At 33.3% G+C, this 26703-nt stretch overlaps 1 protein-coding gene across 1 annotated transcript; it reads left to right on the forward strand.

Moving 5' to 3' along the window:
- Positions 1-22989: 22989 nt before the first annotated feature.
- LOC120202123 lies at positions 22990-23439 on the forward strand. Its single transcript, XM_039202594.1, has 2 exons — positions 22990-23014; positions 23093-23439. The coding sequence occupies exons 1-2, from the start codon at positions 22990-22992 to the stop codon at positions 23437-23439; spliced, it is 372 nt and encodes a 123-aa protein (XP_039058525.1).
- The last annotated feature ends 3264 nt before the right edge of the window (positions 23440-26703 follow it).

The raw sequence follows: 26703 nt of genomic DNA on the forward strand, positions 1-26703 counted from the left end.
AGATGAAGGAGTTAGGGAAGATTAAAGATTTGGAGTTCTTGAGTGAAATATTGAAATAGAGTTGATGAGCTGAATTTGAAGTTAAATTTGACTTGTCATCAGCTTAATTAAGAAGTATTAAGTGTTAGAATTGGATTTGAAACATGTTGAAAACTGGGTATGATTCTTCAAGTTCATAAAGAGGAGAAGATTTTGAGGTTTAAGATGAGATAAATGAATATAAATTGGTTTTAGTATGTGTATTTGAGTTAATAATATGAAAGGGAATGAAACATGAAGTATTGAAGCTGAAAATAGTGAATTTTCGTATTTGAACAGTGATTTCTGGGAAAAATTTTATAGATTTCAATAAGGGTACCGATACCCTAGGGGGAGGTATCGATACCCCCTAAAGGAAAAATGGAATTTTGGTTCATTAAACTAGCTTAAGTTATTAACATCAAGTTATAAGGTTTAGGCTTCTGATAATTATCTTTAAAATTATGTTTATGTAGATATAGAGCCTAAACAAGTTTCGGAACAATCAAAGAATTAGGATCGAATCAAAGCAAGGCTAAGGTGAGTGCATTTTAATTTGTACTTGAGAGAGCTCAGAATGAAAGGATTGGAGAACAAAAATCTCAGATGATTAAGAAAATTAGTGCTTCATAAAGTTAAGCACCATCAAAGAAAGGTAGAGATTATGGTTTTCAACTTTAAACCAGATATGAATTAGTTGTATTCTCCGCTCGAGAATAAAGCTAATCAGTTTAGATGGATTGGAAATTATAGTATTAAAGAAACTTTATCATTCTGAAATAGAATAGTTTCTTTACAGCATGGATAAGATAAAGTGGAAGAGATGGATGTTAATTGGAGAATATTAAAAGACCAAGGAAGGGTTTAAGAATATGTATATCAATGATCAGTTATAAGACAAAGGTATATGGAATGGTTGAATTCAAACCAAAGGAATTGTATTATGAACGAGTGAGAATGAAAGTTTGATAAGTGAAGGAAATAGAGGATGAATTATTTTGGCTGGAAAGAATATATATATATATATATAGATAGATAGTTTGATGAAGGTTTACGTTTTGATTGAAAGAAATAAGTTGAATAATAAAGTAGTGTAATAGTGAGTGTATTAAAATTAAAGCATTTGTATGTTTTATGGAAACTAAGGATTGATAGAAAGTTAAAAGGATAAAGAGGGATAAGTATAAATGATATGAAATGAATGTAAAAGCATAAGAGAAAAAGGTAATGAAAGAATTAAAGTAATGAAGTGAAGTTTATGATAGCACGAAAGATTTATTGAAGAGGTGATATATGAAAAGGAATAGTAGACGTGTAAATAGTATTGTGTATAAGCAAGAGTGTGGATATAATAAGGAGTTTGCATTATAGATGGAAAGAGTTAGCGATGGCTAACAAAATTATGTGATGAAAATGTATTGGAATTATAAGATATTGTTAGGTTATGATAACCAAATATGAAGTGGATCCAGATACAGTTGTATATATTGATTATGTAATGTGATGTGGTGAAGGAGATAAGGATTTATATGTTTAAGAGAAGATAAAGAGTAATAGAAAACTTTAAGAATGAGTATATCGGTGATCAATTTACAAGACAAAGAAAGTTACAACTTTTGATTTTTGAAACAGAGGAATAGTACTGTGTGTAAGTAAAAGTTTGAGTTTAAAAAGTTGAGTAAGATACAGTTGAGGAAAATTTTGACAAAAAAGAAGGTATATGATAGGATTGATAAGGGTCGTACCCTAGGTTAAAAAGTTAAGGATTGTGTTCAAAAAATTAAATGTGCAACAGAACAATGTTAAAGGATCTCCACTATTCTAAAGTAGAGAATTTAGATTAAGTAATTTAGTTGTTATGCGGTTGAGTTAAAGTATGGTAAATAAATGTTATAATGAGAATAATAGAAGATTTATTGATGTGATTATTGTTTCGGAAGAGTTTAAAGAAAAAGGTACATCAGTGATTATTTTATAAGATAGAAGACGTTGAAAGGTTGAGTATGAACAAAGGAAATTTCATGATGCATGAGAATGAATGTGGATTTGATAAGTTGAGTAAACTATTGTTGAGATAATTATGATTGGAAAAGGGGTATATGATTAATTGATTAGAGCTTGTGCCCTAGATTGAACAGTTGTTATTGATTAACTGTAAGAGTAAAGGTGATAGAGTTATAAGATTGGAAGAAAAGATAAAGTGAGTTAATTAAGTATGATATGGATATGGATATGGTTATGTATTTTGATCATAGAGATATGATGAAGGCAAGGAGATGAGTATTTACACATTTTAAAAATAGCTTTGATGAAGAAAAATACAAAGTACAAGAGATGGTAAAAAAATGAGGTTTTGTATAAGTAAAGCTGATTATCGAAGTTATAAAGATGTGATAAAGATCAGTAATTAGAGATGAATATAAGTGATAGAAAAAAAGTATGTGGACATGAATTAAAAGATATGACCTATGTATAAGGAGATTTTGATTTTGAAGAAATAATAGAATAAAGAAATGAAAGGATGAAGTATAAAGGATCAGATGTGATCAAGGTTATATGAAAGTTTAGATGATAAGTTCGATATAGAAATACGAAAAGTGTGCAATGTGATGTGAAAAGATTGTTTGATTCCGTAAAGTATGTGTTTAATAACGATTAAAGAAGATTTAAGGTTGTGTTCTTGGTCAAAGGATGATGGAATAAGAGTTTGGTTATTGTTATAAAATAACTAAAGATGGATTTATGATGTTGAGTGATGAAAATGGATGTTATTGTTTACGTGATGAGTAACATTATATGAATTTTAGAAAGATCAAAGGAAAATGTAGAATCGCAGGAGAGAAAAGAAAGAAATAGATGAGTTTACTGGTTACTGTTTATATGATAAGTGACAATAGATAAATGAATAAAGAAAAAAGTTAGTTGGAGAACTAAAGGAAGGAAAGAGTAAGTAAAGGAGACAACATAAAACATTAGGAGATATGTTTTTATCAATGTGTGCAATGAAAATTCGAGGATGAATTTTCTTAAAAGGAGGGGAGATTTATAACATCCTTAATACCGAGTTAGTGACTAAATTGTAAATTTTCAGAATTTGGTGATAAAAGTAGAATAGTTGAATAGTTTAATGATTTATGTATAGATATGTCCTAAAAGTTGTTAGTAATTATTAAAAGAATTAAAGGGCAAAATGGTCATTTAACATAAAAGATTTTTATTTCCCTTATAAGATAAGGGAAACCCACGTGGAATCCATTGTGATTCCACACAATTCTCTCATCTTTTCCATCTTTTTCTCTTCTCCACGTGAAAGCTCAAGAAAAAGGTAAGATTTCTTCGTTGTTGATTATTTTTTGAATTAAAGGTTGGGTTTTGATCATTATATGATAACTAATCTTAAGGAAATCTTAAGTTATCTTAAAATCAAAAGATAAAGGAGTTAGGGAAGATTAAAGATTTGGAGTTCTTGAGTGAAATCTTGAAATAAAGTTGATGAGTTGAATTTGAAGTTAAATTTGACTTGTCATTAGCTTAATTAAGAAGTATTAAATGTTAGAATTGGATTTGAAACATGTTGAAAATTGGGTATGATTCTTGAAGTTCATAAAGAGGAGAAGATTTTGAGGTTTAAGATGAGATAAATGAATATAAATTGGTTTAAGTATGTGTGTTTGAGTTAATAATATGAAAGGGAATGAAACATGAAGTATTGAAGCTGAAAATAGTGAATTTTCGTATTTGAAAAGTGATTTCTGGGAAAAAATTTACAGATTTCAATAAGGGTACCGACACCCTAGGGGGAGGTATCGATACCCCCTAAAGGAAAAATGGAATTTTGGTTCATTAAACTAGCTTAAGTTATTAACATCAAGTTATAAGGTTTAGGCTTCTGATAATTGTCTTTAAAATTATGTTTATGTAGATATAGAGCCTAAACAAGATCTGGAACAATTAAAGAATTAGGATCGAATCAAAGAAAGGCTAAGGTGAGTGCAATTTAATTTTTACTTTGGTTATTGAACAAATATTGGCTTGCGATGAGCCAGTGATGGAGTTACTATGATAAGAAGTAACTTCTAAAATGTTATGTGATTATTATGTGTGCATTAGTACATGGAAACTGATGTATGTTATTATATGTGCTATGTGATGTATATATATGAACATATGTGAATAAGATATGATATACATGTTTATATGAACCCTTGAGAAATGATATAAGTTATATGATACGATTTATGTGATTACATGCACATATGATACATGTTATATGAAATGACATAGATGTTTACACATACATGTGGTATGTGATAGAAGAAAAGATATGTGTGATCAGAAGAGAAATGGAAAGTACATGAACATATGAAACATGAGAATAATGCCCATGATATATGATACGAGAACTATAGGTATAGTTGTCATGCCAAGAGTCGAGGGTCTACGCGGTCCTTCGGGACAAATACAGTGATCCTTTGAGATATACATAGGTCATTCGGGACAAATTTCATATGCCCCTAGTGGGACCCCATACGAGCTAGGGTGACAGCATTAGTGCACAACCTCAATGTATTTGAATACCTTAAGTTCTCAATAATGTACATGGGCTAATAAAGTGATAGTCATGAATATCATGTATCTAATATATATATATATATATGATGTGTGATATGAATTGTATGAAATGATATATGTGTGTTATGAGTTATTGTATCTGTTATAAGAATGAGACATAATATATATGATAAGAGCATAAGAGATTATATGAACAAGAGATAAGAAATATGAATGATAATAGTATATGAATATGATAGGGATCATGATAATGATGACATATGTACATGTATGCATTTTGTTATGTGAGATGTTTTATGTTTTATGATTTATGTTATATGTTTATATGCCTCACTAAGTCAACGACATAGCGTGTGATTGTTTCACATGTAGGTTCCGAGAAGATGAAGTTTGATAAAAGTTATGCAAGAAAGGTCAGTTTCTCCTTTCCAAAGATCAGATCAGAAAAGAAAAGAAGTTAATAGTATGTATTTTGTAATACTTATAGTGGTTGGCATGTAAATAAAGATTTGAATCCGATATGTTTTAATCGGTTTTGTAAAATCATATGATTGAGTTTTGTAATGTTTTAAATGTGTATATATAAATGGTAATTTTATACGTATGAAAACTTAGATTTTTATGAATTTATACATATTTTACGAAAGTTATTATAGTAGTACTGTAGCAATACTGTAGCAGGGTATCGGTACCTGTAGCAGGGGTATCGATACCCCTGAAGAAATCTGGAAAAAAAATTAACATTCTGTACTGTTCACTAGTGTTCATAGTATTGTTCATTACTATTCACGGTACTGTTCATACCGTATAGTACTGTTCATAAATACATATTTTTTTAAAATTTTTATAATGAAGCATAATTTAATAGAATATTATTGTATTTTCTTAATATAAGTTCAAATGTTTTGCTATCTTACAAGAATATGGTTTCAAAAATTCAATGTGACATCTCGGACTCGTATTCGGGTCGGATACGGGTTGGAGTGTTATATTTCTCTTCTAATGTTGAGACATCTAGTTTTTCCTCAGGAATCAGATTCAAACTTCTATTGAATTGGGATTTTTTTGAACTCGATATCCTTCGTCGCGAATTGAAATATGACTTTAGAAAAAGTGACTATAATATGACTCCTCATCGCTGAGTTAAGCCAAACTACAATTGGTTTTTTAGATGTGTTTTTGGGAAAAGAATCCTCCGCCGTGAAGTTGAAACTTGGCTTGAAAATTTTAACTGGAAACTAGCTCCTCACCGCTGCGTTAAGTTAGATTGCATTCGTTTTTTAATTGGTTTTTGAACTCAATATCCTCTTTCGTAGAGTTAAATTTGAATTTGAAAAGATTTGACTGGAAGATAGCTCATTGCCGCTGAGTTAAGCTATAATGCAGTCAATTTTGGATGCACTTCTGGGTCAAGTATCATTCATCATGAAGTTGAAACCTGAACTTAAAAGATTTGGTTGATAAATAGCTTTTCTCGACTTAAGCTATGTTGTAAATGATTTCTCCATGTGAAAGATTCTTTAGACGGTTCCTTTTCTTGGGTTTAAGCCAAACAAGATGACTCCTCTTCATGGGAAAGTCAGGTGAGACGATTCCCCTTCACGATTTAAGTCGGTCTTTATTCTTTGGATGACTCTATTTTGTGGGAAAGCCAAATGAGATGAATTTCCTTCACAGTTTAAGTCGATCTTGATTCTTTAAATGAGTCTCCTTTCCGAGAAAGCCGAATGAGACGACTCCCCTTCACTGTTTAAGTCGGTCATGATTCTTTGGATGATTCCCCTTCACGGGAAAGCCAGGTGAGATGAATCTCCTTCACAATTTAAGTCAGTTTTGATTATTTGGATGACTCCCCTTCGCGGGTATAAGTCAAATGAGATGACTCGAGCTTGATATTCTTAATCGTGAAGTTGAAAGTTTACTCAAAAATTGGGCTATAAGTAGCTCCTCATTGTTGAGTTAAGCTAAATCGCAATTAATGTGGGCTCTTCTTCTAGATTTGAAGACCTATGTTGGAAAATAACCTCTCATCATTGAGTTGGGCTATGTTTTGGATGACTCCTCCATCGCGAGTTAAGATGATCCTGGGTGCTTCGAGTGTAATATCCTTCATCGTGAAGTTGAAATTGAGTCAAACAATTTGTAAAATTGTGTATGTATATGCGATGTCATGAATATCTTAGAGTATGCCTAAAATGAAAATGTATCATTTTTGGCATTCTTATTTTCAAAGAGAAATCTCAATCTTCTTCTGTTAATCCTAATATTCTCTCCTATTTCTTGGAGTCGATCTTGCCCCAATATTGAAGTAAATATCAAATGACGTTGCATCTCATAAAATAAGTTGTTCATTCTTCTCAACTTGGAAAACCTCTATTCTTGATCGAGTGCATTAACTTTTATCTTCACATCCTGAGGCACTCATTCAACCTTGATTTCATTGATGACAGAATATATATGGATTTTTTAGATGCCCCACTTTATTTCAAGTTTTTTCAATCAATCTTCAGGAAGATATGCCTTGTTTAAAAAATGTATTTTCTTCAAAGTATTGAAAAAATATTTGGCGTAAGAAATAATGTTGGAGCTTGAAGCAACATATCAATTCACTAAATATCAAATAAACCACATGTGTTAATTTAAAAAACTATAGACCTTTGACAAGTATCAAGATCGATGGGTTGATCTTAAGAAGGTAATGTAATTTGATTCGGTTTTGTCTTATTTCTTCGGTTTTCATCATCAGAATTTCATGATTTTTTAATGTTTTCGGAATGACCTTCTAATAGGAAGCAGAAAAAATAATGCAACTAGTACATTTCAATGCAAAACTCCTTAGAGAATATTTCTATTTCAGTTCTCATGAATCTATCATTTGTTCAAGTTTCATAGACTCCTCAAACGGAGATAGTGCAAAAATATTGATCTAAAAACAAAATTCTTGAGTGTTTTTGTGTAGCTGACTATAACATATATTTCCTGATTCAAGTCCACATTTTATCGAAACTCATTCTCAATTCACATTTACTTTAGGCCTTACCGTCTTTCTTTAAATTATACTTTGTTTAAGTTTGATGTTATTGCTTCTAATTTTTCTAGTAGATTCATCTCGACACATAGAGACTCGTGTCATGATCTGAATTTAATCTTATTCTTAAAGTTATGGTTATTAACATGGCCCATTACTTTAAAGTAACACCCCTTGTTATAGGATTCAAGTGTCAGAAAGTCTTCGACTTAAAAACTCAAACGAAACTCACTTCATAAATCTCGGACATTACCTCCATGGCTACTTCAAACATTACCTCCAAAGATTAACAACTTACTACTTTCAGCAGAGTGCCATCAGCAATGTTAAAATAACTTGAATTAATGTCACATTATTCTCTTAGTTTTTTAGTTCAAGATTTTCTAAGCTCGTCAAGAAGAATCTGTTATAGTCTGAGTGTCGTGGAAAGTCAAGAAATCTCATCTTTAGAGCTTAATTATTGAGCGACTGACCTAACCCTAATTCATCTATTCTACCATTCCATTTGTGAAGATTATGAATCGTCACTGAACATCCTTAACATATACACAAACTAATTAGTCTCGAAATGTCATGTACCAAAGATGCCCAATTTTTGTGCCTCTAGATTTACCTAACTGTTTGTTGGCTTCATTTAGTGGGGGAAATATTACCCTTTATTGGGTAAAAATTATAGGTATGACGATGAGTCCAGGGTAAATGGACTTTTTTTAGGTAATTTTTATATTTTCATATGTCAAAAGGCTATATTCTCGATTCACAAATGTGCATAAAATATATTTGATATTCACTTAATTTCAAGAATTATTATTTGATAAACAAATACATCATTTCCTCATCAATTGTTACTTGATGGCAACAGAAGTGGACATATTTTTCTAGTGTGTCATGGGTTTCTACAATGCCTACATCTTCTGTCTTGTATAGATCTTTCTCGAATATCCATATCGCAATGAATTCGATTGGATTTTGGACGACCACGCTCCCTCAATAAACTCGGATTTGGTACAATCGAACGAAAAATATTTATCACAAAATTACCTTATAACGAAAAATCGAACGAACTTCTGAATAAAATACGATAAAATTGTCAGAATTATTGAATCGTTGACGGAATTGTTGTATTAATTTATAAGTTGATAGGAGAGATATGAGGAGATGTGAGCAACTTAATCGGGGAGAAGGGTATTTATAGTCGGGAAAAGTTACAAGGCGCGGTACCTGCATAGCGTCTTATATAATTATATTAGTTAAAGGTATGGCGCGGCCCCTGCCCCGCGTTATATATAAATCAGAATTAAAGGTAAGGCGCGGCCCCTGCCCCGCGCTATACCCCTAAGTGGCGTAAGGCGCGCCCCAGGGGCCGCGCTTTACACACGTGTATCCCATGTCAGCATAAGGAGCGCTTCAGGGGGCGCGCCTTACCCCACGTGGCGCCAAATCAGCATATAGCGCGGTGCAGGGGGCACACTTTACTGCTAAGGGTGTTAGATCGGGAAATATAGTCTGACCGGTGTTAGATCGATAAATATACCGGTGATCGGTGATTTTTCGGGAAGAATGCCTAAAATACAATTAAAAAAATAGTGTGACTTATTAAATAGGTAAATGGTTAAAAGCGCTATCGTAAATGTTATATGTTTTCACTGTAAGTATTATTTGTGTTGGTAATAATAATGGTAATAACTGAAAATATTATTGTTGTATGTAAAATGTGCCAAAATTTTTTTGACTTTAACATAATAAGTTAATTACTGAAAATATTATCAACTTTAATAATATAACAGGTAGCGCTTATTTAACGTAATAGGTAGCGCTTATTTAACGTAATAGGTAGCACATTTTTAAAGCTGATGGGGCTTTAGAAATCTGACGATAACAAAATAAGTTAATTATTTAATTTGTTATCAATATTATCAACATATTAGGTAGCGCCTAAAATGTTACCAAAGTTTAAGTTGATGGAGCCTTAGAAATCCGACGATAAAAAAATAGGTTAATTACTAGAAACATTATCAACCATAATAACATAACAAGTAGCGTTTATTTAATGTAATAGGTAGCGCATGTTTAAAGCTGATGGGGACTTAGAAATCTGACAATAATAAAATATGTTAATTACTTAATTTGTTTTCAATATTATCAAGTACATTGTTAATTTACCTATTACTTTAAAGTAATAAGTTTCGAAATTATAAGTATTGATACTTATATGACAATATCGCTACTTGTACATTTACGCCTATTTTCATTATACCGGTAGAAACGTTTACCGTGTATATTGTTAATTTACCTATTACTTTAAAGTAATATGTTTCAAAATTATAAGTATCGATACTTTATATGTGAGTATCGATACTTGGACATTTACGCCTATTTTCATTATATCGGTAGAAACGTTTACCGTGTACATTGTTAATTTACCTATTAATTTAAAGTAATAGGTTTCGAAATTATAAGTATTGATACTTTGTATATGAGTATCGATACTTGGACATTTACGCCTATTTTCATTATATCGGTAGAAACGTTACCGTGTACATTGTTAATTTACCTATTACTTTAAAGTAATAGGTTTTGAAATTATAAGTATCGATACTTTATATATGTGTATCGATACATTTTGCGTGCAAATTGTTTGAGAAGTATATTGGAATAAAAGTATACATACCTATAGAAAAGTATCGATACTTGGTATCTACGCCTATTATCAATATACCGGTAGACTTTTACCGTTTACATTGTTAATTAACCTATTACTTTAAAGTAATAGGTTTCGAAATTTCAAGTATCGATACATTATATATGTGTATCGATACATCTTGCGTGCAAATTGTTTGAGAAGCATACTGGAATAAAAGTATCCATACCTATATAAAAGTATTGATATTTTATATTTACGAAAGCAAATAATCAATCTCCTTCAGGTATGTTTCTCTTAGACGGTTTCAGTTTACGGTTATCCTATCTTTATGAGCTGGATGGAATGGATTCAGTCCGGTATATTGATAATAGGCACAAATACCAAGTATCAATACTTTTATATAAGTATGGATACTTTTATTTCAGTATGTTTCTTAAACAATTTGCACGCAAAATATATCGATATACATATATAATGTACTGATACTTTGGTACATATAATTATAAACGTATTGATACTTTCAACAATTCCGATAGCGTTTTACCGGTTTTGTCAAATTGAAACCAATTTTGTAAAATTTAAACTGTTATATTGTCATGTATCGATACATGTGTCTAAGGTATCGATACTTTATAAGCGCTATTATTTAAATTCTTTTAAATTCCTAAAGTATCGATACTTTGGTACATATACTTATAAAAGTATCAGCATAAATTTCAACCATTCTGGTAGCTTTTTACCGGTTTTGTCAAATTGAAACCGGTTTTGTCAAATTTAAACCTGTTATGTTGTCATGTATCGATATATGTGTATAAGGTATTAATACTTTATAGCCGCTATTATTGCAACTCTTTTAAATTCCTAAAGTACCGATACTTTGGTACATATACTTATAAACGTATCGATATAAATTTCAACAATTATGGTAGCTCTTTACCGGTTTTGTCAAATTGAAAAAGATTTTTTCAAATTTCAACATGTTATATTGTCATGTATCAATACATGTGTGTACGATATCGATACTTTATATCTACTATTATTGCAATTCGTTTAAATTCCTAAAGTACCGATACTTTGGTGCATATACTTATAAACATATCGATACAAATTTCAATAATTCCGGTAGCTTTTTACTGGTTTTGTCAAATTGAAACCGATTTTGTCAATTTCCAATCGATTTTGTCAAATTCGTTACCTGTTTTGTCAAATTTCAACCTGTTATATTGTCATGTATCGATACATGTGTATAAGGTATCGATATTTTATAGGCGTTTTTATTGCAATTCTTTTAAATTACTAAAGTATCAATACTTTTATACATATACTTATAAAGGTATCAATACATATCTACTTTTAACCAGTTTTCTTCACTTTCTTAGATATTACTATATATATCGATACTTTTGTGCACGATATTGATACCTGCTGATAAGCAAAGTTTGTCGTTTGCCAATTTTTTTTATTATTTCTTCATGTTTTCCACCTACAACATTATTATCAGTCAACATTTCCGGTAACGCTTAACCGACTTTGTTAAGTATCTTATTAAATTTTCGGTCACGCCATTTCTTAGTCGTATATTAGTCCGCATTTCCTTAGACATCCCCCATTCTTTTGGATTGTGGGCTCAATCAATATCCATTGAGAATAAAATTCTTCCCACACTAGTAATTGTTCAAAATTAGTTATTAAAGCAGTATAATAGCTTCATTGTTATTAGGGATAAGCGTTAGATTGAGTTGAGTTAAATCAAATCAAAAAAATTTCAGTAGTTCAAGTTGATGAGTCTTATTTTATAATTCGAATTTGATTTGAATTTTTTTTTGAATCGAGTTCAATTAAGTTTTCGGATTTCTATTTAAATTTAATTGTAAATATTTATAATACTATGATACTCTTTTATTCCAATTTAAATGTTTTTTTGTAAAATACGTCTAGCTCGATTCATGTTTGTGTAATTATGGGTATTGGACATGTATTATGCAATTATTATCTTAAATGATTTTTTATAATTATATACAATACATATATATTTTTCATATATGATATACATATATCATACAAAGTAAAGAGACTCAAATCAAACTTGAAAATTATTCCACTAATAACTAAATTTTTTTAGTTATTCGAGTTACTATTTGAGTTGTATATTATAACTCGACATAAAAATGAAATTTTTTTGAACCGAGTTGAGTTTACGAAATTTCAACCCAAATTCAATTCGAGTTGAGTATTTTTTTATCCTTGTTGAAAAAATATATTTCAAGTTGAATCGAATTTTGCTCACCCGTAATTGCTACAGTACAATTAATACTTATTCGTAATGTTTCAAAATTTAAGTACATGTAAAGCAATTAACCTCAAACGTTTTTGAAAAAACGTAGCCGTTACTATTCCAACCGTTAAGTTGGAGGAGATATGTGTTTGGAAAGCGACCGTACGCAGATAAGTACAGCTGGGCCTCTTAGCTGTCCAGTTGTCACTGGCAGTATGAGTTAAAATAGCTTTCTTTCTTTGGCCTAAATTTAGAGACAACCACTTGCAAGTTTACGGAAAGTATTTTCACTCGCCTGCTTATTCTGACACGTCTTACAGATGACACGGATATAGTGCAGACGAGGAGAGGCAACGGTGAATTCGGGAAATAAGAAATGTGCAGAAAGATATCGTCTTTTTATTTTTTGATCTTTTTGTAGGATTTTATTAAACTTTGCAGACACCACAGCCAGCTGGACAGTGTGAAAACGGCTTCCTCATCCGTATAGGGCGTTGGAAATTTTTTTCCCTTATTTTTTTGAATTAAGATATTTACTACAATAATTTTATTGACCGTCAAGTATTTCATAGGTTGTTAAGTGCTTTTTACGATAAAACTTACTTTGTTGCAACAACACTTCTTTATTCTCTCGTTGTTGGAGTTCTATAGGTCGTCAAATGCTCCATAGGTCATCGTATGTTCTTGGAGACCTATAAAGATCTCTGTGTGCTCCTGGAGACCTATAGAGATCTCTGTGTGCTCCTGGAGACCTATAATAATTACTGTAACAATTACCATACTTAAATAAATAATTGTTCAACTACATTATAAGAAGAATTTTTTTTCATTATATTATTCAACCACTTTTACCGTGTAAGAACTGTGGTATATTTTCATATCTTTAAATTTTAGATCGGAAGTTGTGGCACTTTAATTCCAATTAAATGTAATATATTGGTCCTTGGCATGTGTGCCATTTTTTTTATTAAAAATTGACCAATAGTTCGACCAATGGGTAATTAGCGTAGTGCAAATGAAATAAAAAAAAGGCGGATTGGATGACAAAAAATTGGGAGTGGATAAGTAAATGAAATAATATCTCAACTTATGCTTTAATTTGTTATTTTCTTTTTGAACCAATAAATGGGTTGAATTTTTACAATAATACGGTGGAGAAAAATAATTGCTTGAATAATACATACGAGATATTAATTACTCGAATATAATGATTATTACAGTCTAAAACGGAGTCTCATTGACCTCCTAGCGTCGCACCTCACCCCCTCAAGATCGCATAGCTTTCCATGCGTCTCCCTTAGGTCAACCCGATTAGCATGACACTCCCCAATAATTGAATTGTTTTGGTTACATGGTCATATTTGTATGTGTTATTAGTATGTATCATCTCTAATAATTGAATCATTTTGACTCAATTCAATTCAACTCTTATATGTTATATTTTTATGGAAAATTTTACAACATATGTCGCACATCAAAATATATTACTAAAACAACACATTGAAATACACTATTAATTAAATTAAAATAAAATAATTTACAAATACTCATCAAACTATGATAAAATGATATTTCTAATCATTTAACGTTTTACATAAAACAAGTATTAAACTTTAGATTTTGTTAAAAATATAATCACTCGTCATTAAGGGATGAAGTAACATTTTAAATTAATAAAAAATATCTACTTTGGTCCCTCAATTATAACTAAAATTTTCTTTTGATAATTTTTTAATATTTTAATAAGAGTTTAAAAAATCTATTTTTAGAAAATATATTGAATTTCAAGAATTTATTTTTGAAATTATAAATACATTTTTAAATTATATTCAAGTTTACTAACAAAAGTTAGATAATTGAGTCGCATTGCTTAAAAAAATTGACTTTACTTTCTGATAATTGAAATTATAGGATCTCAAAAATTATAAATTATAAATTTTACAAATTTAATCATAACTGGATAAAAAATATTTATAAAATAATTTGATGAATTAAAATGTTCATAATGTAACACCTTAAACCCGATTGGGCCTACAGTGTCGCACTGGGCTGTTGAGACAACCCCTGATTTTCAATACATGATCATTTTCTTTTTAAATATACAAAATGATATCATAATAAAAACATAAATAACTAATATAAAAATATTTTACAAAACCGGAGCTCCATGACACATAATTTAAAACCAAATAACATAGACTCTGAGTTCAAATAACATAATACATGAGTAAGGTTCTATGAAAACACATGCCCACTAAAGCTAAGTACAATACTCTGCCAGAGATGCTGAAAGTCCTGCTGCGATGGTGCTCCGCGAACTACTAAGCTACTGACATGCCAACAGAAAACATTCAAAAGTTGAGCTTACAAAGCGACAGTATAATCGCTAAACTAGAGCAACATAAGAATTTCATAAACATAGACGTGATGAGTCGTGGTACTAAGCAGTAGGTACATGCATGATCTAGGTCAAGTTCTACCTACTTAAGGTTTTACTGCTCTATCACTGAAGTAGGGGTCTCATACTTCCCTTAACCCTCTGTTAAGGGTCTCACCATGAGTACACCTCTAAAGGGTCTCTAACCCTAATGATTGAACATGCTACGCATTATCTAAATGCGATACTGGTAATCCTGTGCATTATCTGAATGCATACCTGATATATTGTGCATTATTTTTAATGCATACCTAACTAGTATCTGGTCTCACATAGCTCTCATACACTAGTTACTGAGGGAACCCCAATATCTCATAGCATCGACGTAATTCCCACAAACATACTGACTGATCTCCTGGTCCTCACATAGCCATCAGGTAGATCACTGAAGGGAACCCGATGTCACATAACATCGGTACAATTATTGCACATATTGAAACATTGGCTCGATCTCACATAACCTTCAAGCCAAGCTTTAACGTATCAAACATAGGGAACTAATGAGACTATACATACATGACAGACACAAACGAACATGGATATATCTGGTGGTGTGGTCGGAAGAATTTACACCCATCTTGGAGCAACACCCCAGTCTACCTTGAACACGAAATAGTCCTAGAGGTAAGAACTGAAATTTACGTGCATCGAAAGCTTACTCGATTATACTGAACTAACATAACCATAAATGCATAACTGACACAACATGAGGTGGGCCTAGTAGTGTGGTCAGAGGAACCTACGTGAATATCAGGACAACACACTAGCCTACATTGGGTACTCAAGGGTCTCAGGGTAAGAACCAAAATTTATGTGTGTCAGGACTTATATCCTAACCTAACCGTACTCACTAAAGTGAGGTTATCTTTGCATTAATTGATACCTCACTCGTTCTCTCACCTAGAACGTTATGCGAAGACTTACTAGTTATTTGAGGACTAACTAGCCCGATATCTGGCTCAAATTCATTTCTGAGTAGCGATACTGTATTCGATCTTATCGTACTTCTCTTCAGAACCTCTTGAATTAAAACAGATGGATTACTTTTCTTGGGTTCACTGACATTCTCGAAGTTCATACTTTTTACAACCACTAAATCTGACATAATCATCGTACCGCTTATAGGATGTCTCCTATAACGATTCTAGGTCTCAGCTATCTGTATACGTCCTCGATTGAAGATAATTTGAAATATTAAGCTTAATATGCTTTCACTTGATGTAGCCTACTCTTACGAGTGTTTATAGGTATGCTTGGTCGTTTATGTCCCTCGTGGACTGAGTCTTATTATTACAGATCATCCTTAGATCTTTCGAAACTTAAATGGGTCAAATATGACCATCCAAAATGAGTAGTATCGATACTCTTCTTATAGTATCAATACCACTATGAGTATCGGTACCAAAACTGCATTATGCTGCTAATTTGGGGGCCCCGTATCGATAATGTCACCCTGAGTATTGATAATCCCTTTGGCAGTATCGATACTCCAACCCAAAAGCAGTAGGTACATGCATGATCTAGGTCAAGTTCTACCTACTTAAGGTTTTACTGCTCTATCACTGAAGTAGGGGTCTCATGCTTCCCTTAACCCTCTATTAAGGGTCTCACCATGAGTACACCTCTAAAGGGTCTCTAACCCTAATGATTAAACATGCTACGCATTATCTAAATGCGATACTGGTAATCCTGTGCATTATCTGAATGCATACATGATATATTGTGCATTATTTGAATGCATACCTAACTAGTATCTGGTCTCACATAGCTCTCATACACTAGTTATTGAGGGAACCCCAATATCTCATAGCATCGACGTAATTCCCACAAACATACTGACTGATCTCCTGGTCCTCACATAGCCATCAGGTAGATCACTGAAGGGAACCCGATGTCACATAACATCGGTACAATTATTGCACATATTGAAACATTGGCTCGATCTCACATAACCTTCAAGCCAAGCTTTAACGTATCAAACATAGGGAACTAATGAGACTATACATACATGACAGACACAAACGAACATGGATATATCTGGTGGTGTGGTCGGAAGAATTTACACCCATCTTGGAGCAACACCCCAGTCTACCTTGAACACGAAATAGTCCTAGAGGTAAGAACTGAAATTTACGTGCATCGAAAGCTTACTCGATTATACTGAACTAACATAACCATACATGCATAACTGACACAACATGAGGTGGGCCTAGTAGTGTGGTCAGAGGAACCTACGTGAATATCAGAACAACACACTAGCCTACATTGGGTACTCAAGGGTCTCAGGGTAAGAACCAAAATTTATGTGCGTCAGGACTTATATCCTAACATAACCGTACTCACTAAAGTGAGGTTATCTTTGCATTAATTGATACCTCACTCGTTCTCTCACCTAGAACGTTATGCGAAGACTTACTTGTTATTTGAGGACTAACTAGCCCGATATCTGGCTCAGGTTCATTTCTGAGTAGCGATACTGTATTCGATCTTATCGTACTTCTCTTCAGAACCTCTTGAATTAAAACAGATGGATTACTTTTCTTGGGTTCACTGGCATTCTCGAAGTTCATACTTTTTACAACCACTAAATCTGACATAATCATTGTACCGCTTATAGGATGTCTCCTATAACGATTATAGGTCTCAGCTATCCGTATACGTCCTCGATTGAAGATAATTTGAAATATTACGCTTAATATGCTTTCACTTGATGTAGCCTACTCTTACGAGTGTTTATAGGTATGCTTGGTCGTTTATGTCCCTCGTGGACTGAGTCTTATTATTACAGATCATCCTTAGATCTTTCGAAACTTAAATGGGTCAAATATGACCATCCAAAATGAGTAGTATCGATACTCTTCTTATAGTATCAATACCACTATGAGTATCGGTACCAAAACTGCATTATGCTGCTAATTTGGGGGCCCCGTATCGATAATGTCACCCTGAGTATTGATACTCCCTTTGGCAGTATCGATACTCCCTTTGGCAGTATCGATACTCCAACCCAAAAACCCTAATTTTACCCCAATTTAACTAGTATCGATATTGTTCATCCCAATACCGATACTCGAACCTAGAAATTGATATTTTTGGCCGAGAAATACTCAAAAAGCATCATAAAGGCCATAGTTTTTTCTCAATCATGCACCAATATTATGGGAAGTTATTTAGGGTCTTAATGTGTCATAAAACACATACTAAACATCAAATTCGTGATTTAAGGAATAAATAAAAAGTGAAACTCTAAATGCTAAACTAAAAAAATCTTAGCAATTTCTTGTGATTTATGAAAACTTACTGCTTTAAAGGATTAGAAATACACTATCTTGATACCATGATCCCGAAATGAAGCCCCTTTAGCTGTCAAGCACTTTACTTTTTGACTTGGTTGATTTTCTACCCTTTTTCTCAAGCCAAGCATGAATACATAGATTTCTTAACTCAAGATGAAAATGAAGAAGATTAAGAACGAATTTGAAGCTTAGGAATATAAGAAAGAAACTCCAACTACTCACCTTGAGCTAAGCTCTTGCAATGGGGGAAGAAGATGGAGAAAGAAAGAAGAAAGGAGGAAGAGAATATAAAATGGGTGAACCCTACGTCTAAAATAAAATAAAAACAAAAAAAATCAGCATGTTTTCCTTCAACGATATAATTGCACTTTTGATCCTTTGCATTTTGTCCCTTATTTAAAAATCCCTTTTTATCCAAAACCAACCCAATTAAGCCCAACAACTTAATTTATAAATTTCACGAGGTCTACTTACCTCTCGGGTAAACCCAAAACTACTAACCTGAAATTTGGGGTGTTACACATAAAATTATAATTTTAAAAAATATTATAATTTTAAAAATAAATTGTGAATGCCTTTACATTTTAAAAAATATTTTTTAGAATATTTTTAAAAAATGTTGAAACATTATAAAAATAAAATTTTATTTATAATTGAGAGAGTAAATAGATTATTTTATTAATTTAATATGTCACTTCATCCTTTTAATGAAAGATAAAGTTATCATATCTATTTTATAAGAAAAATAAATAAAGTTTAGTATCCATTACGTAACTTTTGAAAGTTTAATATCTAAAAAGATATTTTAACATAGTTTAGTGACCATTTAAAAACTTTATCCTATAAAACTAGTGGATTAATCATGAACAATCCTTGAGAGCTTTAATGTTTAGTTAATAAAGACAATTTAGTTAGTGGTGTGTTTTGATGTGTTGTATTAATGGTGTGTTGCATTAGTAGTGTGTTTCTGTGTACGACGTGTATTGTAGTCCCATCCATACCTTTATAATTTTTAAATAGAAATGACTAGTTTTATTAAGAAGATAAAATATTTATAATTACAATGAAGGTTTACAATTATTATCGTAAACTAAACATATAATTAGAACATTTTTATATAATCATTAACATTAAAATTAGTCACTTAAGAATACACAATGACCACAAAAAAGGAAAAGACTAAAAATTTAACAAAAAAACTCGAACAAAAAATAGATACAAACATATTTAATTAAATTAGTTAATGAACCAAAAAAAGAAGATCAAATTATTGAAAGACCACCAACAAACCATAAATCAAAGTCGAATCGAGTGACATGGAAAATTATCCATGAACTCGAATCGCGTATTTAAATCCAATTTAAGGGTCCAAAGCAAAGAAGATCGACATGATAACAAATAAGTGTCATCTTGATCAGTCATAGCGATGCCAAATTCAACTTTGAGAAAGAAAGATAAACTAAAACAATGATCAAACGACTCAAAATATGGTATAAAGACAAAACAATTACCATAAAAACATAGAAAAATATGTCATAAATGTATAGTTATTAAAAAATAAAAGTAAATAAAATGCAAAGCTTAGATATCAGAAATTAAAGAAAAACAAGAAATAATACCATTAACAACCAACAAAAAGGTTGGTACTGTCGCCTATCAATCAAGAAGGAAGAAGAGATAGAAAGTTAAAATGGTAACGTTTAAAACGTTAGACACCTGGATGAATCGTAAAAAATTTGAACACCTATTTGTAAAAAAAAAACAGTATAATTTGTATACTTATTTTCTAGTTAAACCTTTTAGATTCAATAGAGATTAATATATTACATTGATAAATAAATCAATTGGTGATTTTTATCTTCAATGATGACTTGGGTTGTCAATAACAGATCAAAAAGTATTTTTAAATATATATACATATAAATAGATATTATCAACAAAATATATAACTAACATGAAAATATTTAGGACAGATGTATGCAACTCTTATGGTGTTTAACGTCATACCTATTTTTTTAAAGAAATTATTAAATTTAGTTTAATAAAAATTAAAAAAATTGCATACTAAATTTTTGAAATAAGAATATTAAAATTTCATATCATTATTTTTAAAATTTTAGATTTTTAGATCCGCCCCTCGTAATATATACATATGGTGATAGAGAGAATTATATTCGTCATTACGGTTTGAGCTAAGATATTTGGAGAGGGATATGAAATGATAGCCGATACTTAATTTTTTTTATGTATATAACCACGTTATCGTAATGTGAGAAAGGTGCCATTGTATCAAAATAATTTCTACATTTTCATTGACAAACTAGTGAAGAATTACATGGTTTATATAGCACTTGGTTGCTGAACCAAGAAGCAAACTTCCTAACAGACTTCGACAAATATAACCGTGTAACAACAGCCTAACAACGTATGGTTCTGATTGTCTGCAACCCAGCATACACCATCAACTATGAGCTTAACTACAAGCTTCTTGAATCTTCTCCATGCACACCATGCAATATACCCTGGAGCTCGAGCAATGTTAGAGCATGATCATTGATGTTCACTAACTCATTATGCTAACATTCCCTCTACTTATTCTTCTTTTGTTCTTCTGACCTTAAACACACTATTACAGTAAGCTCTAAAAACTAATTACAAATAATTTTTAACATTCAACCTTCTTGATGAAAAGATGAACACCCGAAACAAAAGTGCGATACATCTTTCCGTTTGATTTGAATCGGAACTGTTGATGCTTCCTTCCGTTCGATTTGACTCGGAAGTGCCGATGCCTCATTCCGTTCGATTTGAATCGGAAGTGCGATGCTTTCTTTCGTTCTTCTTATTCACCTTCATTTCTTTATTTTTCCGAGCCCGCTGCCTTAGCTCTTATGCTTTGACCTTCATCTCTTTCGGTGTAAGAGAAGGTTTATTGACAGATACCTTGGGCATCTCATCTATGTTTGGACCAGCTTCATGCTTAACTACCCAGTTCACGACAACCTCAAGACTTGTGTTACCAGAAAAGTGGAGAGTACGTATTGCTTGTGCGGTAGGGAAACCCATCGCTTCCAGTTCTTCAAGTAGTTTTTTTGTCAACATCTGGCACAACCATCTCTTCAGACTAGCTGGTGCTACTTACATCAACATCCTCCTCTGAGTCCATTGCTACCTTTGGGACCTCCAAACTGATTGGCTTTGCTGCCTCCAAAGTCTTATCTACAAACTCGATATGCCCTGTTTGTTTTGTATGCAACTCGCTTTCTATTTTGGATCGACATGGTTTGCCATAAGCGGAGCAAACAAGATTGAAAACCTTCGATAAATTGAAAATAGTATACCAAACCTCATTAGTAAACTCAAGTCCATACACATCAGATGATGAGGAACAGTGTAAACTTAGACTCATTTGGTGTAAACCGAGACCAATGAACATCAGTTGAAGAATAATGATAGCCCAATGAAGTTTGCATGCATCCATTAAGAAGGGAATGAGTTCAAGATAGCATATAACGTATGAATTGACCATTGTTGAATTGAAATGAAAGAAACAGTGATGTTGAGGCATCAAATTAATCAATCAAGCCTAGTGATTTCCTCGTAACAAAATCAACTCTGAGATCAGGTACGGTGGATAGTGACGGACGGTGGTTGAGAATTCGATGACTGATCGGTGTTTAGAAAGAAAATAACAACAAACACAGGCGGAATAAAGATGGTCGCAGGATCATTGACAAATGATACCATGTGAGAAAGGTGTCATTATATCAAAATAATTACTACATTTTCATTGAAAAACCAGTGAAGAATTACATGGTTTATATAGCACTTGGTTACTGAACCAAGAAGCAAACTTCCTAACAGACTTTGACAAATATAACCGTGTAACAACAACTTAACAACCTATGGTTCTGATTGTCTGCAACCCAGCATACACCATCAACTATGAGCTTAACTACAAGCTTCTTGAATCTTCTCCATGCACACCATGCAACATACCCTGGAGCTCGAGCAATGTTAGAGCATGATCATTGATGTTCACTAACTATTTTCTCGGGACGTGTTTTAGTGAGAGAAGCTCCAGCTTCTCTCTAGCCTAGGCGTTTTTCAAATTTCAAATTTCCACGAGCACATGCATTTTTGAAAAATTTTCTCTCCACCGCCATCCACCCATTGTCCGTCGACGTCGTCCGCCACCCGCCGCCACCGTCAGCCGTTCGCCGCCACTCTCTGACCACCGTTTGGACGCCGTTTTTAGTGGGAAGATCGCCAGATCAAGGTGTTTCCTAATCTGGGATTGGTTTTGCGATTAAGACTCTGATTCGACGCAGATCTTGAAGCTGCTCATTGCCGTTTTTGCCTCCACCCGCCGATCGTACACTGGACATCGCATCTCCACCGTGCTCAGAGCCTCTTTACGACCATAACCCATTATCTTAGTGTCGAGAATCGCTGCATCTCATTATGATTTTGCAGTGAGAAGTTTCAGCAAGAACAAACATACAGACCTCCAAACCTTCTGTTTTTCTCCACCGCCATCCCAGTCTTCAGACACGAAACTATTGGTGGATCTCTTCCGACACTGTTTTGAGCTCTTGTTCTGGGAATTTAATTATAAAGGGTGATACGTAGATTCAGATGCTTGAATCAAATTCTGTTGATTAAGGAGGTATTTATTTCTTCTAGTCGACAGTTATAAAAGAGGAAATAAGAAACGATATGAGTTCCCAGGATTTTGAAGCAGGTCTTGATACCCCACACCAAAACAAAAATCTATCCAAAGGTCTGAAACAGTAAAAGCTTCTGCTTTCAAAAAGAGCAGCCAAGTTAAGAGAGGAAGTATCCGAGAAACAGGCTGTAGCTGCCGCTCGCCGGACTATGACTCGCAGTCAGTCCACGATTAAGGAAAAGGAGATCGCAGAACCTTTGGATAAAATAGGTAATAAGGCGAAGCGCATAGATTTTATACTGTCGAAGGCGACTGAAGCGGAGCTACAAAAGCAAAGAGATGGGCAGCAGGCAACGACATTGCTGATAGCGAAGGAAGCAAAGAAGAAGCAGAGTAGAACTGTGGCGGAGGAAGTGTTTGAGAGGATGGTGTTGGTGACTAACAAGAACATGGATGATTCGTTGGTTGAAGCAAGGAGCGTGGATGAGACCATTGCGTAGATTTCTGAGGCGGAAATCCTACAACCGGATTGCCACAATTTTAATTATTGGTGGAAGAAAGACTATCCAAAAATCAATATGGGGCATAGAACTGGCTGTTTTACGTTATACATTGATAACTTACCACAGAAGATCCATTGGAAGAGGTTTGGATCTTTATTTTGTCCTTACGGTCAGGTTTTGGATGCCTTTATTCCAAATAAAATAAATTCAAAGGGGGTACGTTTCGGGTTCATTCGCTTTGCAACAAGTGGAGAAGCCAGAAAAATGATCTCAAAGATGAATGGTGCTCGCATTGATGGTTGTAAAATTGGAGTCTATTTTGCTAAGTACAACCCAAGACATTCTTTTTGGAGAAAGTCTTCGCCGGTTGTTCACCTAAAGCCCGAAAGGGATGATGCTACAAGAAAGAATCTCTATTCAGTAGACGGTTTTGTTGATGAAGCTAAACTTCAAGTTTTGGATAACTGCCTAATGGGTTGGTGCAAGAACTATACCAAAATCAAAAATCTTGCTAGCCAAATGCAAGATAAAGGACTCAATGGTTTCTCGTTAATGATAGCTGCTGGGAATATAGTTCTCATGATCTTCGAGGACTCTGTTATGTTGAGAAGGGTGAAGAATGAACATTCAGAGACTCTTGCAGAGTGGTTTTCCAGAGTTGCAGCTTGGTCGGAGAGTCTAGCTGTAGAGTGCCGTCGAGTATGGGTAGTTTGCGAAGGGATTCCTTTTCACGCGTGGAGTTGGGGTACTTTCAAGAACATTTTGGCTAGGTGGGGCAAATTATTATCAATTAATGAAAGCTCTCAGTTTCCCTCATCTTTTGATCGTACAAAACTGCAAATCCTCACAGATACTACAGGTAGAATTGATGAGTCATTGAGCTTGAAGGTCAGTTCTAATTTTTTTAAAATCATGGTGCATGAAGTTGAGCCTTCTTTCAAACCAAACTCTTGGACCCCTGAGGAAGTCGATGACTCTCCAGAACTGATTTGTTCTCTCGAGACTACGTCAGAGGATTCTCTGTCAGGATCGTCAGTGCCATCCTCAGGTTGTAATTGCCCCGTCGAAGATGATGTGATTGAATGTCCCCATTTAGGGAAGGTGTCACCCATAAAGAGTGTCAAAAGTGATGAGAATCCGAGTAAAAAATTTGGTGAGGATGATCTTTTCGTGGAGAATCTACCTAATAAATCAGTTGACCATTCGGATGGAGTTAGCCTTAGGGCCTCAGAAGATGTTCTTATGATGGGTCTCATTACTTCTCATGGTTCAACTTGTGATGCAATACATTTAAAGGCAGATACCCCAGTAGTGCCCCCTATCCCTGGGGAATTAAGAACAAATCGTGGAGTAAAGAAATGTAAGACAAAGAAAAAAGTTCTGAATTAAGAGGCAAGGAGACATTGATTGAAGGGAAGGAAAGGTGGTTTTGTCTCAGTGAAGATAACTTATCGAGCTGACTTTGTTGGTGATTGTGAATTATGTTGGTATTTTGTGGAGTTCCCTTTAGAGGCGGATGTTTTTGGTTTAATGGTTGCAGGTGTTGTTTTTATGTATGTTATGTCAGTTATTGTTGGGTTGTTTTCCTTTTGATGGAGGTTTATCTTAGGTATATAGTGATTGCCTCTTGATCTTTATGGTCGAGAAGGCGAGAGTTTTAGGTGATTATGTGTTTTGTAATGGTGTTTATCCCCGTTTGAGGGTAGTTCATGTTTTCATATGTAATGGGTGTTTATTCAATAAAATATGAGGTACTCTTTTCTTCCTTCCAATGTTCGTTAACATACTTCTTAGTATGTAGATGAATACGAAGGGAGTTTTTAATGAGACATCAAACTTCTATCAAAAAAAATTTGATGTTCACTAACTCATTATGCTAACACGTAAAAGCACCTATTAAATTTACCACAAACTCTATGAACACATAAAAAGAAAACAAGTAAATAAACGTTCATTTAATTTAGTTAGCTGTTTCATTTAGTTTCAATACTATACAATAAAAGTAGAAATAAAATATTTGAAGTGTGGCAGAGAAGTTTTGCTTACAAAAGTAGAGTAGTGATTATTGTGGGGATCTATTTGCTCATTTGGTTTGGGGGGAATGGGCATCCAATTTGTCAGATAATCAATGAGAAAAGGAGAAATAATAAATTATTTACTGTGGCTCGAGTTCACTGACAATAAAAAGATGGTGGAGTGCACGCATGATCAAGTGAACATGTTATAAAAATTATGATGAATTTTTTAATATAATTCTCAAATTTTGTGTAAAAGACTGCATATCATTACGCATGAATTTCGGCTTGATTAATAGAATTTTGGACAGTATTTTCTCTTATAAGAATCTAATATTGTGTTAGTAGAAAGAAATTTTTAATGGCAATAAGACCAACGCTGTTGTATGGATTAGAATGTTGGGCAATCAAGAAGGATCACGTAAGGAGGATAGAGGCCACAGAAATGAGAATGCTTCGATGGACATGTGGTAGGACTCTGTGGGATATGACAACAAACTCTGCTATTAGGATGTCCTTGGGGTGGTGTATGTTTATGAAAAATTGAGGGAGGGAAGACTACGGTGGTTTGGGCATGTCCTTAGGCGACTACCGTCGGATGCGGTCAGGAGGGTAGAGTCAATTATAGTCGACGGTGCCAGAAGGAGAGGACGACCAAGGCGGAAGTGGGAAGACTGCTTGAGATCTGATTTGATGGATTTAGCCCTTACCGAGGACATGACCTCTAATAGGAAAGTATGGAGACTTAAGACTAGGGTAGTCGAGTAGTGTGGGTCACATCTATAGGATGTATCATCTCTATCTTCTTTTAATGCCTTTGTAGTAATTTCCATGACTTCTACTTTTTATACGTTTATGTTATTGGTATTTATGAAGGCTTTGAACTGGGCTTGCTATCGTTGACTTCTGTGTATCATTCTCTTCATGTTTCCTCTTTCCTCTTTCCTCTTTCCTCTTTTAAATTTAGCCGGGTCTTACGTTTCTGTCTATATGCAGAGATTTTTTCGCAAGGATTTATTTGCAGGGATTACTTCACATTACAGATACGCATATGATATTAATGACTACATATGAATACTGTTCAACTATGTATTTATGTATTTATTTATACATGCATTGCATTTTATCTATATTTTTAATTTTCTGACTGCGGGAGGTCTTCCACGGAAGATACTCTCAACTTGACGTTGGGGGCAGCCTACTACCCTACCTCCCCCTTACCCCATTGCATATGAGAATTGGGTTT

The sequence above is a fragment of the Hibiscus syriacus genome, unplaced genomic scaffold (assembly GCF_006381635.1).
Source record: "Hibiscus syriacus cultivar Baekdansim isolate YM2019G1 unplaced genomic scaffold, ASM638163v2 tig00008222_pilon, whole genome shotgun sequence".
Lineage (NCBI taxonomy): Eukaryota > Viridiplantae > Streptophyta > Magnoliopsida > Malvales > Malvaceae > Hibiscus > Hibiscus syriacus.